The sequence below is a fragment of the Parastagonospora nodorum genome (assembly GCF_000146915.1).
Source record: "Parastagonospora nodorum SN15 chromosome Unknown scaffold_9, whole genome shotgun sequence".
Lineage (NCBI taxonomy): Eukaryota > Fungi > Ascomycota > Dothideomycetes > Pleosporales > Phaeosphaeriaceae > Parastagonospora > Parastagonospora nodorum.
The window spans coordinates 858,924-873,746 of record NW_001884557.1 but is presented as its reverse complement, the minus strand read 5'-3'; the positions used below and the strand labels follow the sequence as shown (position 1 = coordinate 873,746).

The 14,823-nt window shown below is 50.9% G+C and overlaps 6 protein-coding genes across 6 annotated transcripts; 2 read left to right on the top strand and 4 right to left on the bottom strand.

The window, feature by feature from the left end:
* Positions 1 to 1,345: 1,345 nt before the first annotated feature.
* Positions 1,346 to 2,544, bottom strand: SNOG_06458 (hypothetical protein; the record flags this gene model as incomplete). The annotated part of the gene is made up of 2 exons (XM_001796776.1): positions 1,346 to 2,389; positions 2,452 to 2,544. The coding sequence occupies 2 exons, from the start codon at positions 2,542 to 2,544 to the stop codon at positions 1,346 to 1,348; spliced, it is 1,137 nt and encodes a 378-aa protein (XP_001796828.1).
* A 1,098-nt stretch (positions 2,545 to 3,642) lies between these two features.
* On the bottom strand, positions 3,643 to 4,830 carry SNOG_06457 (hypothetical protein; the record flags this gene model as incomplete). The annotated part of the gene is made up of 1 exon (XM_001796775.1): positions 3,643 to 4,830. The coding sequence occupies one exon, from the start codon at positions 4,828 to 4,830 to the stop codon at positions 3,643 to 3,645; it is 1,188 nt and encodes a 395-aa protein (XP_001796827.1).
* A 578-nt stretch (positions 4,831 to 5,408) lies between these two features.
* SNOG_06456 (hypothetical protein) lies at positions 5,409 to 6,728 on the top strand (the record flags this gene model as incomplete). The annotated part of the gene is made up of 3 exons (XM_001796774.1): positions 5,409 to 5,567; positions 5,671 to 5,815; positions 5,935 to 6,728. The coding sequence occupies 3 exons, from the start codon at positions 5,409 to 5,411 to the stop codon at positions 6,726 to 6,728; spliced, it is 1,098 nt and encodes a 365-aa protein (XP_001796826.1).
* A 519-nt stretch (positions 6,729 to 7,247) lies between these two features.
* Positions 7,248 to 8,424, top strand: SNOG_06455 (hypothetical protein; the record flags this gene model as incomplete). The annotated part of the gene is made up of 3 exons (XM_001796773.1): positions 7,248 to 7,730; positions 7,787 to 8,131; positions 8,188 to 8,424. 3 exons carry the CDS (start codon positions 7,248 to 7,250, stop codon positions 8,422 to 8,424), a joined length of 1,065 nt encoding a protein of 354 aa, XP_001796825.1.
* A 4,841-nt stretch (positions 8,425 to 13,265) lies between these two features.
* SNOG_06453 (hypothetical protein) lies at positions 13,266 to 13,518 on the bottom strand (the record flags this gene model as incomplete). The annotated part of the gene is made up of 2 exons (XM_001796772.1): positions 13,266 to 13,370; positions 13,441 to 13,518. 2 exons carry the CDS (start codon positions 13,516 to 13,518, stop codon positions 13,266 to 13,268), a joined length of 183 nt encoding a protein of 60 aa, XP_001796824.1.
* Positions 13,519 to 13,613: 95 nt separating this feature from the next.
* Positions 13,614 to 14,015, bottom strand: SNOG_06452 (hypothetical protein; the record flags this gene model as incomplete). The annotated part of the gene is made up of 1 exon (XM_001796771.1): positions 13,614 to 14,015. The coding sequence occupies one exon, from the start codon at positions 14,013 to 14,015 to the stop codon at positions 13,614 to 13,616; it is 402 nt and encodes a 133-aa protein (XP_001796823.1).
* Positions 14,016 to 14,823: the final 808 nt, after the last annotated feature.

Here is a 14,823-nt window from a genome sequence, read left to right as displayed (position 1 = left end):
TTCAAGCTCAGGTTGGAGTCGGAAGATGTGTCAAACCTCATTCCCGTATCCCGAGCCGACGCTGCTAGTTTTGAACTTGTGTCTTTGAGCTGTCTGTCGCTCGTCGATCAGAACTACTTCATGAGCCCAAGTGCATTGCACAGGCCATGTACCGTATCGTATACGTCCAATTTGCGGCTCAAGTATTTCTTGACATCATAGCTTCTCCCCTAAAGCGCATGGCAGTCAAGTGTGATCGACACGGCAGCGTCCTACATTCACTTACCGAGATGTCCAGAAAAGCTTCCGGTTACGTTGAGGCAGTGTCTAGATACAGAACAATAATTGCCTAGTCGAGCATACTCGTCCCGAAAAAAGTAAGCGGACCTGATCGACACAGCGAGCAAAAGTAGCTCGATGTTGATCCCGATAAGCATCAGTCTTCGCTGAACTACCCGATGTTGTCACAAGTACCGGGTAGCGAGAGCAGTACCGTACAGCCAGCACCATGACATGACTCTATCGCCGACTCAACTGCTCTGGAGAAGCAAACACCCGGACAAGATGAAGTCAAAGATGACAAGTACGAACTCAACCACACACAACCCAGAAGAACCGTCCAATAATCCAGCACCATCGCCATCGGCTATCCCCCCCCCCAGCGTCGATCGTTCAGGAACAGGACTCGATATGCATACCTGTCCCTAGCCTGCCCTTTCCAAGCACCATGGCCTTCGGCGGCGGCGACAACACCCATCTCTCGTCATGGCCGACACAGCCACACACCCGGTAAGAGCCAAAAGAAAGAGGACGAACGGCGAGGCTCGGCAGACATCCACGCATGTGACAGTTTCCTTCGAAGACAGATGAGGACATGTCATGGTGTTGAGAGCTTGCGCTATCTTCCCCCACATGCTAGCACGCGGGTAAGGCGCCGATCACGCCGTCCGTCGCGTCACGTCGCGCCAAGAGCATTGGGCCATGGGAGAAAAGGGGAATGCTTATCGTGATTGTTAGTCAGGATGGATTGTGGCCGGAGGGGGTTGTGTTTTGGGCGAGACAAAAGGTATCGGATGTTACGTCGATGGGAGGGGCACGACACTGGGTTGGGACAATTGTTTGTGTTTGAGACTGGCATTTACATGTGAATTTCCCATTGCCTATCTGCGTACGTCCAGCATACACTCGTTCCGTAGATCTCATTACATCCCCATGCCTATCTGCATCTCTCTTCCTATCGTCGTGGTATCATCAAAACAAAAAATCAAATGTAAACGTTGCTGCGGAAAAAGCAAGAGACACAACAACATCCAAGGGTATCTAACACCAAAACACTCTTAATCCCATCCCATCCCATCTGCCCTCATTACTCCCCATCCCACGGAAAATCCTGCGGGTCAATCCTCGTACACGTCAAATACGGAAGCCCGCCCTCTCTCAGATCCAGCTCCAAGAAGTTCCGCATCAGCGGCTTGACGGTGTCCTTGGCTTTGTTCTTGATCTCCTCGATGCGGCGCTCAAACCTGCGGAGATTATCGCGGTTGTAATGGTCGGGGCTGAGGCGCAGGAAGCGCTTGCATTCGTCGTGGTTGAGATAGCTGGATCCCCCTTGGCCGAGGAGGCGGAATATCCTGCCCGTGTTGAATGCCGGTGCGGGAGGTAAGGGGGCGGGCGTTTCACTGCCTCGAGGGGAAGTAATGGATCGTGATGCGGGCTTCAAGATCGGCGCTGGAGGGGGGTTTGTGTTCTCCGCAAGCCACTGGCGAAACAGACTGACAGCCAGCCAATCGAGCCAATTACTCGAGGGTGAGACGCGCTCGCCACGCGACGTGGTGAGGGAGAGGCGGAACAGCTTGACTTCGATCTTCGCCTTGAGTTCGTCGAGTTCGTCGACTTTGTCTTCGATGAGCTCGATGACGGGTTCGCTGATTTGGCCGCGCAGCTGGTTTATGCCTGCGGGCCACTGGCCTACGACGTGCACCATGGCTTCGGCGAAGATGGCCTTGCTGCGCGCCATGTGTCCAAATTTGAGGTACGAGGGCGGGTATTTTGCTATTTGCTTCCACAGGCGACCCTGGAAGCGGAGCAGGTGGTGGTCAACTCGCGGGCCGATGACCTCGAGGGCGTCGTACATGTCGGCGATTTGCAGCAAGGACTTGCATTCGACGTAGGCGTTTGCGATGTTCATGGCGTCGAGCGAGGGCGCGTAGTTGTAGAAGATTTTGAACAGGTTGTCGTAGTCGCGGAAAACGTCGTCGTCGGGGTCGTTAGGCTCGGACGCGGAAACATGGAGTGTGGAGAAGGTGGTCATGTTGCGGAAGAAGCCTGAGGCGGGCGCTGTAGGCTTGTTGCCGGGTGCTGGTGGTTGGGAAGAGGGTGAGGCGTCGCCGCCGAATATGGTAGGTTGTGCCTTCTAGATCGAGTCCTGTCAGTATGGGGAGGGAAGAGCGTTTGGCGGCGTGGATTACGCACCTTCTGCACCAGCATAGGCAAATCATCCTCGCCCTTGCCCCAGTCCAACTCGTATCTCCACTTCGTCTTCTCTTGTCTTGCACCAGACGGCATCCTCGCTAACGCTGATGCGCTCGGCGCATTTCCACCCGCATCTCCTGCATTTGCCCACTCTTCGCTCGTCCCAGCCTCGAAGAAGCCCGAACATTGCGTCAGGATCAGCTTGTGCAGCAGATATCGTTGTTCCTTGCGCCCGTTGCTTATGACAATCTCCACGTCGCCCGTGTGCGTAAAGATGGGGAACTCATTCTGCGGCGCATATGAGTTGCCCCCAAAGTGCGATCGATGTGGCCGGTGCCTGCGAGCGGTCGATGCGCGCGACGAATGCGATGCAACAGATGGCGGGCGCCGAATCGCCAGCGCTGCTTCGCTGTGAGATTCTGGGTAGGAAACCATGCGCCGCGACTTCCCCTATGTTTCCAGCTCTTGCTTGTTTACTCCGTCTGCCGCAGTTTTGCGCCGAGGTGATATGCGACGAGAATGATGGTGGATGGCTGGAGTGCTGTGACACTCCTCCAAAGGCGGAGAGGGGAGGTGGCCGGTGTGGCTGCGTTTGCGCACAAAGATGCTTCGTTTCGAGCTGCGGCAGGCCGGGGATTGTTGAAGAGGCTGGCAGATCGGCTGTAGTCCCCCACCAAAGCAGGCCTCGTGCAACCAGGCTCCCCGGACTCGATCAAGCGCGCGACGCGAACAGGAGTCGTCTACTGCAGTTGTGTTGAGGGAATGTGGAAGGTGTTTCAAGAACGAAACAGTCAACACCTACACAGTAGTGGCAACCTCACATGCTCGCTGAACCCACAGGTCCATGCACGCCGGGATGGATGCTTGAGCAACTTCGACGAACGTGACCCAATCACCGGTGATAGCCGAGCCAAGCTTTGATTCAGCCTCGATGGCGAATGTCACGCCGATTGGATCAAAGCAAGGAAGCATGCAGGACATGCGAGCTGAAAGCGACAAATGTGGGCCAAAGGGTGATCCCGTCGCCGTTGCTGATAAACCTGTCGTGGGGATCGTCGGTTTGCGCAAGTGGCATCCAGCCAGCGAGTTATATACAGTAGTCCAACAGGTCCAACAGTATCGTACAATGATCATCCAGTCGTTCATGATATTTACAGTAACGCATGTGGTCCGTCGTGCTACGCACTAGGATTATTGCTTCTCTATCGTCGTCTGGCCGTCCATGAAAACGCGCAGAACCGGAGGTATCGTCACAGCGCGTTCCTTTTCATTCCAATGGTTCTCCAGTATCGCCGCAAGAACGCGGGGCACTGCAAGAGCAGTTCCGTTTAGGGTATACGGGAACTCAAGTTTGCCAGCAATGCGCGTGCGAGTATGCAATCGCCGAGTCTGATAGTCTGTGCACATCGACGTAGAGGTGACTTCGCCCCACCCCTCGTCCTTCTCTCTTCGGGACGGGAAGAAAGCCTCAATGTCGCGCTTTCGTGTCGCGCTGGCACCCAAGTCTGTTGTTGGCATTTCTAGTATGCGACAGTGTAAACCAAGACCTTCAAGAATTTCCTGCTGTATGCCTAGCATCTCCTCGAACAGTACCTCTGAATCGTCTGTGGCGGAGGAGCTGAAATGCTCTTCGTCGGGCTGCGGCTTGGTCCAAGCGAACATTTCGACTTTGGTGAACTCGTGCACACGGTAGAGACCCTTGGTGTCTGCGCCCCTAGCACCAGCTTCTGCGCGATAGCATCGACTCACTCCGACCGTCTTGAGCGGAAGTTGTGACTCTTCGATAGTCTGATTTGCCTTCATGCCTGCGAGAGGAATCTCCGCAGTCCCTGCCAACGCCAATTGCGGCTTCGATTTGTCTTTCTCCGACTGTTCGATCGCATAAATCTGCTGCTCGCCGTTCTGGTCTCGGGGCTGGAAACCGCAAGCCGAAGCTATGTGCGAGTATACCAGCGAAGGTGGCGCGACTGCTTTCCAACCTCTCCGTTTGGCAACGCCTAGAGCATATTGTACGAGCGCTTGCTCGAGCAATGCACCATCGCCGACAAGAAAGTACCAGCCCCAACCGGATGTCTGCGCTGAGCCGGAAAAGTCCAATATCCCTAACTCCTGGCCGATCTCGACGTGTGATCTCCAAACTGTGTCCGAGGGAAACGCGGCGGGTGCCCTAGCTTCATTGATGTATCCAACAACTTCGGGCTCGGTCCCAACTGGCGTGTGCGTGCTGCTGAGATTGGGCAAGTCTTGAGCCCGGCTTTCGATCTCTTCTTGTAGCGTGGCTTCCTGTGCCTCAATCGCACTAAGCTGCACTTTGAGCTCCTTCGCCTCAGCCAGAATTCCATGTTTGACGGGCACCTTCTCGCCTTCCGTATCCTTCATGCGCGTAGCGGCTTTTGCCAATTGCGTGTGGAGCAGCTTGCTCCGGCTGCGGAGCGTTCGCGCACTCTGTTGAAGCTCCTCCCATTGCTTGTGGAGCTCTATTATGCGCCATGACGAGTCGCTGTGTGCCGCATAGTTTCGATCAATGCAATTCTGTTCGTAGAGCCCCGGGTTTCGTCGGATGTGTTTGATGTCGATCGTGGGTTTGGGTGCGAATGCGGGTCGGGTGTAAGTGCGGCGGGGCGGGTATCGGGTACGTGGTAACGACTTCGCACAATTGGCTGCTCTTGGAAAACCTGTAGACGCTCTTGAGAGTCCTCGTGAGGGTGTCATGGCAATGTGGACAATGTGGGATGGTACTGGCTCCACCACGGAACTTTTGGAGCTCTATCGCTAGAACGTTGACCCTTGTGCAGATCCGTCGCGTCGCGTCGTTCACCCCTCATCGTTCACCCTCACACCTCACCCAATGCACGAAATCTACTCACGATCACGTGCTCTGCACATGCACTCTCATCACTTGCTAAAGCCGAGAATCGATTGAGCTGTTGGATGTATCCTTCGAGGACCCATCCTCTATGGCTCCCAGTCCTCGCAAGCGTGCAGCAGACATTGACCACGATTATACACCTACTGCGAAACAAGCTAGACTCGCTCGCTCGAACAGTAGACCTTCTTCTTCTTCTTCTTCTACCCATGCCGAACGGACGCTTCCACCAAAATTTCCCTCATCGCAGGTAGGCCAACCTCACAGTCCACGTCGAGCATTAGAGTCCAGGTCCAGAGTGTTGCCAAAAACTCCTCCAAATCCCCGTAGTCATTCACCACAACTCCTACCAGCTCTTAAGCGAGGACCAGACGGAGATGCGATGGAACATGGCCGCGCACCAACAGTTTGCAAGCCGGCGGTCCTTCATCGACCCCATCCGGATAGCAAACTATGTCAGGACTTTCATTGGGTGCCTTATCCACTCGGTCTCATGCCGTATGATTCATGGCATAACCTCCATCACCGTGACGACATGCAACCTCTACTGCCCTTTCGTTGTCCCGTCTGCAAGCAGTCTCGGAAAGCCACAGCACACATGCGTAAACTGTTCCTAGTTGCTGAACGATTGTCCTGGGATGACAAGCTCGTGGCGATGCCCGACAAAGATCGGAATGAAGAGTTGAACTGGGCTGTGAATTACGAACTAGGTATCCTGGACCCATTTGTCGAAGATGCAGAAAACATTCCCGGTGGAAAGAATAGTCGATATAACAGGTTCTACCCATATCGGAACGAGTATGAGATGAAGCTGGCCTTCAAGCTAATCTTCATGAGCGAGGAGCTCAGTGCAACGTCTTGGGCTTTATGGATAAGCGCGCAGATGCATCTTCAAACCATGCTCGAAGGCGGCGAACAAATGGATGCATCCCCAAGCGCGGTCTTACCACCTCCTACGCGTATGAAGGATGAGAGGTTACCGACCGTTACGCCTGCACAACAAGGAACCCGAGAGCCAATCGAGACGATTGATCTAACGGGGTCACCTGAGCCCGTGCCAAAGCCAACAACTGGCAGGTCGTACGGACTGTCTACCCCACCATCGTCCCTGTCAAAATCCCCTCACAGCATAGCGGTTGCTGGTGGATCCCACCGTAAAGATGGGGTATACAAAACTGTAGCAGCATCTATAGCAAATTTCGAGGAAGCTGGAGGACCATCCACAGAACCCTCGCCACTCAGACAGATCGAAAGCTACAAGACGCTGCAAGATTTCTATTCTCTTTTGGACAAGATCGAGCGAACTTCCTATGTTGGGGCGTTGTTTCTTGAAGCCTACGCGGAGAAGCTCAGGGACGACATGTGCAAAGACTGCTGGTTTAAGCACAACGTCAACGTCGACCTTTTTTAGCGGGCAAACTATCTTGTATTTCTCCTGTCTTCACATGATACCCGGTTTTTCGTTCTTTTGTTCTGCGCTTGGATGGGACGGTGTGGGCTGGCGCCGGCCCGTTTAGACCCTGACGATCTCCAGAACTACTGGTACGTTACCGGTAAGCCTTGCGAGATGCATCTCGAGATGGAGAGCGTTCTGTGCTTTGCGTATGCAACACAGCGATGAGACGGCTTCAAGTATATAGATAAGGCCGCATGATGTCTCACATGGCGGTGTGCATAAATCCAAAGCAATTCCAAGAAGTATCAGAATGACGTGGTCTCGTGGTGGCTTAGGTGTCGTGTGCCGCTAGCATGGTCGCTAAACTTGTCCTCGAGAACGTCTCCGCGTCAGGCAGCACAGAGTGTGTACGCCCGCGTCTTTGACGACCGTGCCGTCGGCTCCTCATAAGGCCTTCCTGCCCGCCGCCGTCCGTCCTCACCCTCCTCCTCCTGATACCTATCCTTAAATCGCTTCTCCTCCGCAGCCCTCGCCATGCACGACCCGTTCCCACTCAAGCCCCCAACGGGCCTGATACCCTACGCCCAGAAACTCGCAGACCGGCTCTCGCTGCAGACGCTCCCGCTGCATTTCCACGAAGTCATCGTCGCATACTCGATCTACCACGCGACCAACAAGTACATCTCGCCCATTCTCTCGCGCGCCTTCTTCCCACGGACGTACAATGCTCTCAACGCGCGCACCAAGCTCAATTGGGACGTCCATGTAGTCTCGTTCGTGCAGAGCGTGGTTATCTGCACGCTGGCGCTATGGGTCATGTGGGCGGATACCGAGCGGACTGAGATGGACACTACGGAGCGCGTGCATGGATACACCGGCGCCTCGGGACTCATCCAGGCGTTTGCAGGGGGATACTTTCTGTGGGATCTGGTGATCACCGTGCAGAACGTGCGGATCTTTGGGATTGGCATGTTATTCCACGCCATATCTGCTTTGTGCGTGTTTAGCTTGGGATTCGTAAGTCCTTTCTTGAAGAGAGAGACCAAAGAGAGTTATTAACACCCGCCAAACAGCGCCCATTCGTAAACTTCTACGCCCCAACCTTCATCCTCTACGAACTCTCCTCCCCCTTCCTCAACATCCACTGGTTCTGCGACAAACTCAACATGACGGGCTCCACACTCCAATTCCTCAACGGCATCGTCTTGCTCCTTACCTTCTTCTCCTGCCGCCTCGTCTGGGGCACGTACAACTCCATCCGCGTCTTCGCAGACGTGTGGCGCGCATACACCGCAGGCCCGCTCGACCTGTCCACAGACCGTCAAGCCGCGTTGAAAACCGCGCACCTCTCTGGCACCGGCGATAGCGTGCTGTACTTTGCGCACGGCCCAGACAGTGCCCTTGTGGCTGGCTGGCGCGTATCTCGCCTCCCAACCTGTGTCTGAATGGATTGAATTGGTTCTGGTTCGCCAAGATGATCGAAACGCTGCGCAAGCGCTTCGACCCGCCGCTCGGCACGCGGCGCGCAGACGAGAAGGATGGCGCTGTTGCTGTTGATCAGGAGAAGGTTCTCGTCGAGGGTACTTCCGTGCTCACTCCCGCGGCCGTTCCAGCTGACAGTGCAGATTACCTGCGCGCGGGCGACAAGGTGGAGGTGAAGAGTACGGGGAAGCATTTGGAGGTTGGGGCGAGGACGAGGAGGAGAGGGTAAGGCAGTGTTGTATTGCTAAAGTGCCAATCTCGATCTAGACTTTTTTTTATTTACTCATTCACACTTCCAAGCATCCCTCCTATTCCTCGTCGTCGGAATAATCACCACTCTCCCATCCATCCCGCTCCTTCATCACTTCCTTCACGACTCCCAGATTCTCCCTCAATGTCCTCTTTGTTTGGGTGCATTCACATCCGGCGCGGTCGGCTGGTGGTCCCAGGGACAACATATCCTTGATTTTGGCTATTGTGCTATCAGCTGGGAGGCTGAGGACGGAGATGGACTAATTGCGTACCAATATTCTCCGCAGAGAGCTCGCTGGCACTCGTGAACTCAAGACGAGAAGCTCTATTTCACCATTCTCTCAGTGACCTCAAAGACGGTGAGTAGAAACACTCGATTGGAATCATGTTGCTAGCGCTTCATCTCGCGTGTGCAGCTACCCGATGCATGTTCCCCCGACCTATGCAGTATCTAGACTGTATTCCAGTGGTCAATGGGCCCAGATATTCAATCCAGTCTTTGTGCCTTTAAGAGGGGGAAGCCCAGCATGTAAGGTTCTATAATCTCCACCCCTCAGTAGCGTTGAGGTTTTTCCAGAACAGTGCGTTGCCAGGAATAGGTCTGACTGTAATTCCAGCCGTATCATTGCAGTCAATGAATCGGCACCATCTTTGGTCTTCTTTTGACCAATCGACTGAAATCTGAGGAAACCTTGTTCCACAATCATCGCAAGTCGCCTCAAGTACAGCAAAGATTGTGGTTATTCTCTGCGTTTTATTCTCGGGTATGTCTTCGTCTTGGAAGTGATCCCAATGCTCTTTGAACTCTTGCCCCGCCTTGTACCGTGTGAGTTGTAATTGTTCGTAGTCTTTTACAGGTGTGAAGCCTTGGAGGCTGGAAGCTCGAGATATGATACGTTGGACGATGGTGTCGTTGTTCGAAAGGAACGCTGTATCACTCGTGCGATGATCTGAAATAGCAGGATCTGAAGTATGGTTATAAACTTGTGATCTGTTTTAGTCGCCTTCTCTAGTTGGTATGTTAGCATATAATTCGAATTTTATCGACGGGTAAGCGACCGTACCCTAAATTCAGTAGGTGGGATCGTTCAGAGGGAGAGATGAATCCTTCGAGGTGTATCATAAGTGGGTCGTAAGAGAGTATTCGTGCTGTGTATGGATGTGATGAAGGATCCTCTAGTATAGAGGTAATAGTCTTTGGCCATATGTACGATATAAAGATACTTGAGACAAAAAGCAGTATTAAGAAGCCAGAATTTTCTTTAGAAACTCTGGTGGAAAACATCTTGTTGATAGGATAGGTGACGATGTAAATGTTTTTAGTTGTCGTTAGGGTAGATATCCCGCGGTCACTAGTTTGGGTAGGAGATACAGGTTATAAGAAAACACATTGGTGCTTTACATTATCAAACTAAAGCTATCAAATAATTATTTTCAAAAGGATGTGTCATCGATATCTATTTAGTAACTTATCAGCGTTAATATGATACATTATGTACCTGCATTAGAGTTAAGGAAGATTAGATTTGTTACAGATCAAAAGCAAGACCTCCGCTAAGCAAGGTATTAGTGTATAGTTCGTGCAGAAACACTAAAGATCGCTTACAAACTATAACGTCTATCCCTATATAATAAGAAACCCTATGTGCAGAGCACGACTAATTAAACTGTAAAGATGAGAGAATTTATAACGCAGTCGATAAGCAGTATCTCACAATTTAATCAACATTAACCTAGTATAAGTCTTACAGGATTAGGGCCGTGACGGATCGAATCAGGCCCGCGGCGGATCGAATTAAGGCCGTGGCGGATCGAAATAGGGGCGTGTTTCTTCATCAGCAGCGGTCCTTTTCTCGGACTGTAAGCATGCAACACACACTTTAGAGTACGTGTCCCTTTATCCGCAGTGGTCTTTTTCTTACACTTCAACAACTTAACATCAATGTTGCGATCTGGAATCTTAGGAACAGATGAGTGATGATTATTGTCTACTATGTGACTAACTAACTACAACTACTTTATATACCTAGATTATAGCCCGAAGCTCCTCTTAGATAGCCGAACCTGCAGGCGCCAGTAATCTGTCCTCGGGCTGAAGATTAGGTGATCCTTGGCCAGATCTGACCCGGCAGATCTGAGGACACGAAAATCTCTGGTCTGACTACTGCAGCAGATTATCCTTGAATGCGCCGTGAGCAGTCGATGCGCGCGTATTAGACACCGATTTTGGTTGGCACCATATATCCGCAAATTGAATATCAAATGGCGTCTCTCTAGAATTGTTATCGAACCTGGAACCCCTACTGAAGGTGATCGCAGATGTTAGGTTGCCCTACGTGCTGGATTGGTAATACTCATCTTGGGTCGTCATGTGCCTATGTACGCGCATTTCGATCGATTTTGATTAAATTTCACCCTGGTGCGGCCCCATCTCGATCCGATACGTTCCTATTTTGCTCCGTGGAAAACTCAAATTGTACGGTGCTTACCGCAGGTTGGCAGGATAGCGAAACGCGCGTTGATCATGGTTCATGGGTCGAGCTAATCACTTGGTTGTCGTAACGTCCATCTTTGAATGTTATTTAAATGTAACCCAAGAAGAATATGTAAAGACCGCAAACCCGATACATTTTTGCGTCCAGTGCCAATAGAGTGTAGTCGTTACTATTGACAAATCCTCTGCACCATCACCCGATCTCGACATCTTTACAGGCTTGGCGAGTAGCGGTGCTTCTCTAATAGAGAGTTCTCGATCCAGCTAAGGGTAGGTGTAGAAGGATGATTTCATTCTCGACTCATCTAAGGAATCGAAGATTTGGACAAGCTCGATATCTCGACAAGATGAAGGGACCTAAGGGGCAGCGTATGGGTTAAAGACACAATTTCTAGCCAAAGCTTCTTCGACTATGGTATCACATGAACATGTAGACCAAGACGTGTTAGGTCGCGAATCCTGGAAACACGTAGCAGATAGGCGACCTATTGCGGCGAACAATAGATTGAGAACACCATAGATAACTGATCCAATTGTTATTACTTTGAAGAAACGCCTTCTTTCAGGAGAATGATGAGGCTGAGGCTCAGCTGGTCGAGAGCTGTAGCTCTGGTCGTCTTCTTCTTCGTCGTCGTTATTGAAAGGTAGCATTCGGTGTTCTGAGAGAGAGAAGCCATCGCCTTGTACAAAAAACCTCTGAGAATTGCGAGTTGAAGGTATGTACGTATGTACGGAGTACAGAGAGGGAAGGTTTCTTTGAAAGATTTGAAGAAGCTGGGTATTGAAGGCAGAGCACACGTAACAGACTTTTCAACAAGCAAGCCTCGTCAATCTCGTCAATTAAGCGGACAACGAGCTGATAGTTCTAACAATCAAGCTGCTCTTATAGGAATTTGCTATTCAATCAAGCGTAGAGAGCACGGCTTGATTGATAGTTTGCAAGTGCTTGTTAGGGCACGTGCACGACGCAGTGAAGGATATAAGTCACGTGAAGAATTACGTGAGTATTAACGATAAGAAGTGACGTCAGCACAAGGCAGCACGGAGAGGACGACCTTAGCAAGGGGCTCTTTTACCCTACTCTTTATTTTATCGAGCTAATAAATGAAGCCTTGATTAAGCCTCTGATTTTAAGCCTCAAGCCTTGACAATTAAGCTTTCTACGCTAAACTAGCCTATCAGTCAAGCACAGGGGCCGAGGCTTAATTAGCTTGCTTATTTACATGTCTGACACGTAACAAACAAATTTCGCGCCTTTGAAAAAGCAGAGCGCACTTAGGCATTATGGTCACCACACGTTCTCTTCGTTGATGCTTCGTTCTGGGCGTTCCGCTTGTATCGGTTCTACTGTAATTAGCTCTTGTGCATGTGTACATCTGCCACGGTCCTACGTCAGGAAGATAATCCAGTGCACATCCCCATTAATACTAGTAAGCATTTGACCTTATGTGCTATCACAATGTGCTGTCATGTGCTTATCACATACGAAGTTATTTGCTAGGGATCTGCAGGAACTTTTGTAACCCACCTACAGTCCGCAACAATCAATCCGGATTATGAGATCAATCTTGTAAGATTGCCAGATTGAAGCTACAATCAAATCAAGAAGCTAGTCTTCAGATTAGTAGCTCAATCAATCAATCAACCCGTGAAATACAGATTTGCCAGATTCATTAAATTGTGCTGATGCTGTAAGGGTGGAGGGTGATGGATGGATGAAGGATGGAGTTTCTCGTGATAGCGCGTCGTAGCAAGCCGTGCCAAGTCTCCATTCTACGCCTAGATTTTTCGATGTTAACAACGTGTTGCAATGCCTCCCCGATCTCAAAAGAAGTGCAGCGGCGCACCTACAGTTGCTGCTGAAGCTGCTAAATGACTGCGCCTATTGCAGCGATCGCCGTCTGTGAACGGTCTGTAGGAACTGCATTCCAGCTGCCTAGTCTAGATGCTATATACAGTGGAGATAAGGAGAAGAAGAGGAAATTGGGCGGCTATCCTGCCTTTGTTTGGGTTGACGCACGGCCCACGTGCAGTTGCGGAAAGAGTGATAGAAGGAAGGAAGTGACTAGGCCGCTAGCCTAGTCAAGCTCTGTGCTTGCTTGCGCTAGATATTCTCACAGAGTCGGACCAGGGCTGTGAAAGGCGAAGCGAGCTTTACTTAGCATTGTCGCTGGTTTCTTTGCGAGGGTAGAAATTGTATTCCCATGTAGCCTTATCTTTACCGAGGTAGACAGTCTAGTCGAGATTCCCACCTACCGTTGAACCCACAGTGGGGTATGATAGCACAATGTTACTCCTCAAGTACGTTTCGGCTTTCTGCACTCCTACGTTTCTCCATCGTTGGTTTCAGATCCTTGGGCGCTGTGCTGAGGCTGCGAACTGCTGGTGCCTAGCACGAAAATATTGCCTGGTGCGGAAATTGGCTCCGACTAAAGGAAGCAAGCTTGAGTTGCAAGGAAAAACACAGCCCGGAGAGCTGCTAGGCGCTTCAAGATTTACTCGAGGTGCGGTTTCTTCCTGTGGGTTGTTGGCGGGACCGAGGTGGATACCATAATTCTTCGCGCCAGTTTGGAGCATGATGCGTTATGGTTGGATGTTGGCAAGAAGTAGTGCTTCGCAGAAGTCCTTGAGTAGAGCCATTTTGTAACCTTATTCTAAGCTGAGTCTCGCACCTACATCTCGAACATACCATTCACTCGACACATCTCCTCGGCGTCGCTCCACAAACCTCCATCCTCCTTTGGTTGCGTCTGCACATAGCTGTAGAAGAAGGCATAGTCGGCTTGGACACCTTTGTCTTTCAGAGTTTCTGATATCGTCTCCGGGTCATTCAAAAAGTCGAGCGCGATATGCTCAGCATTTTCTGGCAGTCCGTCGGGAATTGCGGGTGGCCTTCGAGATAGGCAGTATATCTTACTCCATCGTGCAGGGTCTTGCGCCAGAACACGCAGCATGTAGTTCCCAGAGATTCCATTAGCGCCTGTGATAATCGCTGTCAAGCCCTTCAAAGACGGTGAGTAGACTGGGAGACCATGGTAGATGCCTTTTGATTGCACCGTTTGCTGATTCGACATAGTTTAAAAGTAACGATACACAAAACTTGCCATAAAGTTAACACTTGCGGAAATTTGAGTGAAAGAACTAAACACTCGTCGTATTTACATGAAAATTGATGGCGATGTCGATGTGTGCAACTCGAACCTTCCGAGGTCTGGCCATGACGTACTAACTTAGTGGTTGCGGGGAAGCTAGAGCATGCGAAGATAGACAGAAATGATGATCTTCTGCTACAAAAACACGCGCATTTCAACCAAAGCCCAGATACCGAATGGGCTAGTTACCTCGTCGATCTAGGATCAATAATTTGTCTCTCAGCACTGCATCTGAGAAGGGTAAGATAGCGCACATTGCGAAGGCTTTCAGCGCCAGTGATCTTACCAATATTCGAGAAGAGACCGGGCCGGTACAGAAAAGCCGATACGGGTTCTCCTGAATTGACTTGTCACATTTTCACAATCTCCTAGCGGACCATGGTAGGTAGTGTTGGGGCAGACTGACAGCGTTGAAACAATCGTCCAATCTTGCGCTTTCCAGCACTGGAAAAAATGGAGCGCATGTAGCACAACAATATTTCCCGCATTTTAAATCAACCCACGGGATCCTGGTGATACCAAAAGCACTTTTCCCAGAGGCTGAAACGATGCAAGGGAACTGAGAGGAGCACCCTTGAACCCGGTCCCAGAAACAAACGTTGTTTGTGTCACTACTGGGTAAGTTAGCCGATTGTGACACTGAGATTCCCAACCACCGTTCCCTCGCTTTGCAAGTACTTGAGAGTACCACAATTTTTTATTGCAGTTCCAATAAAATATCAGGCAGTCT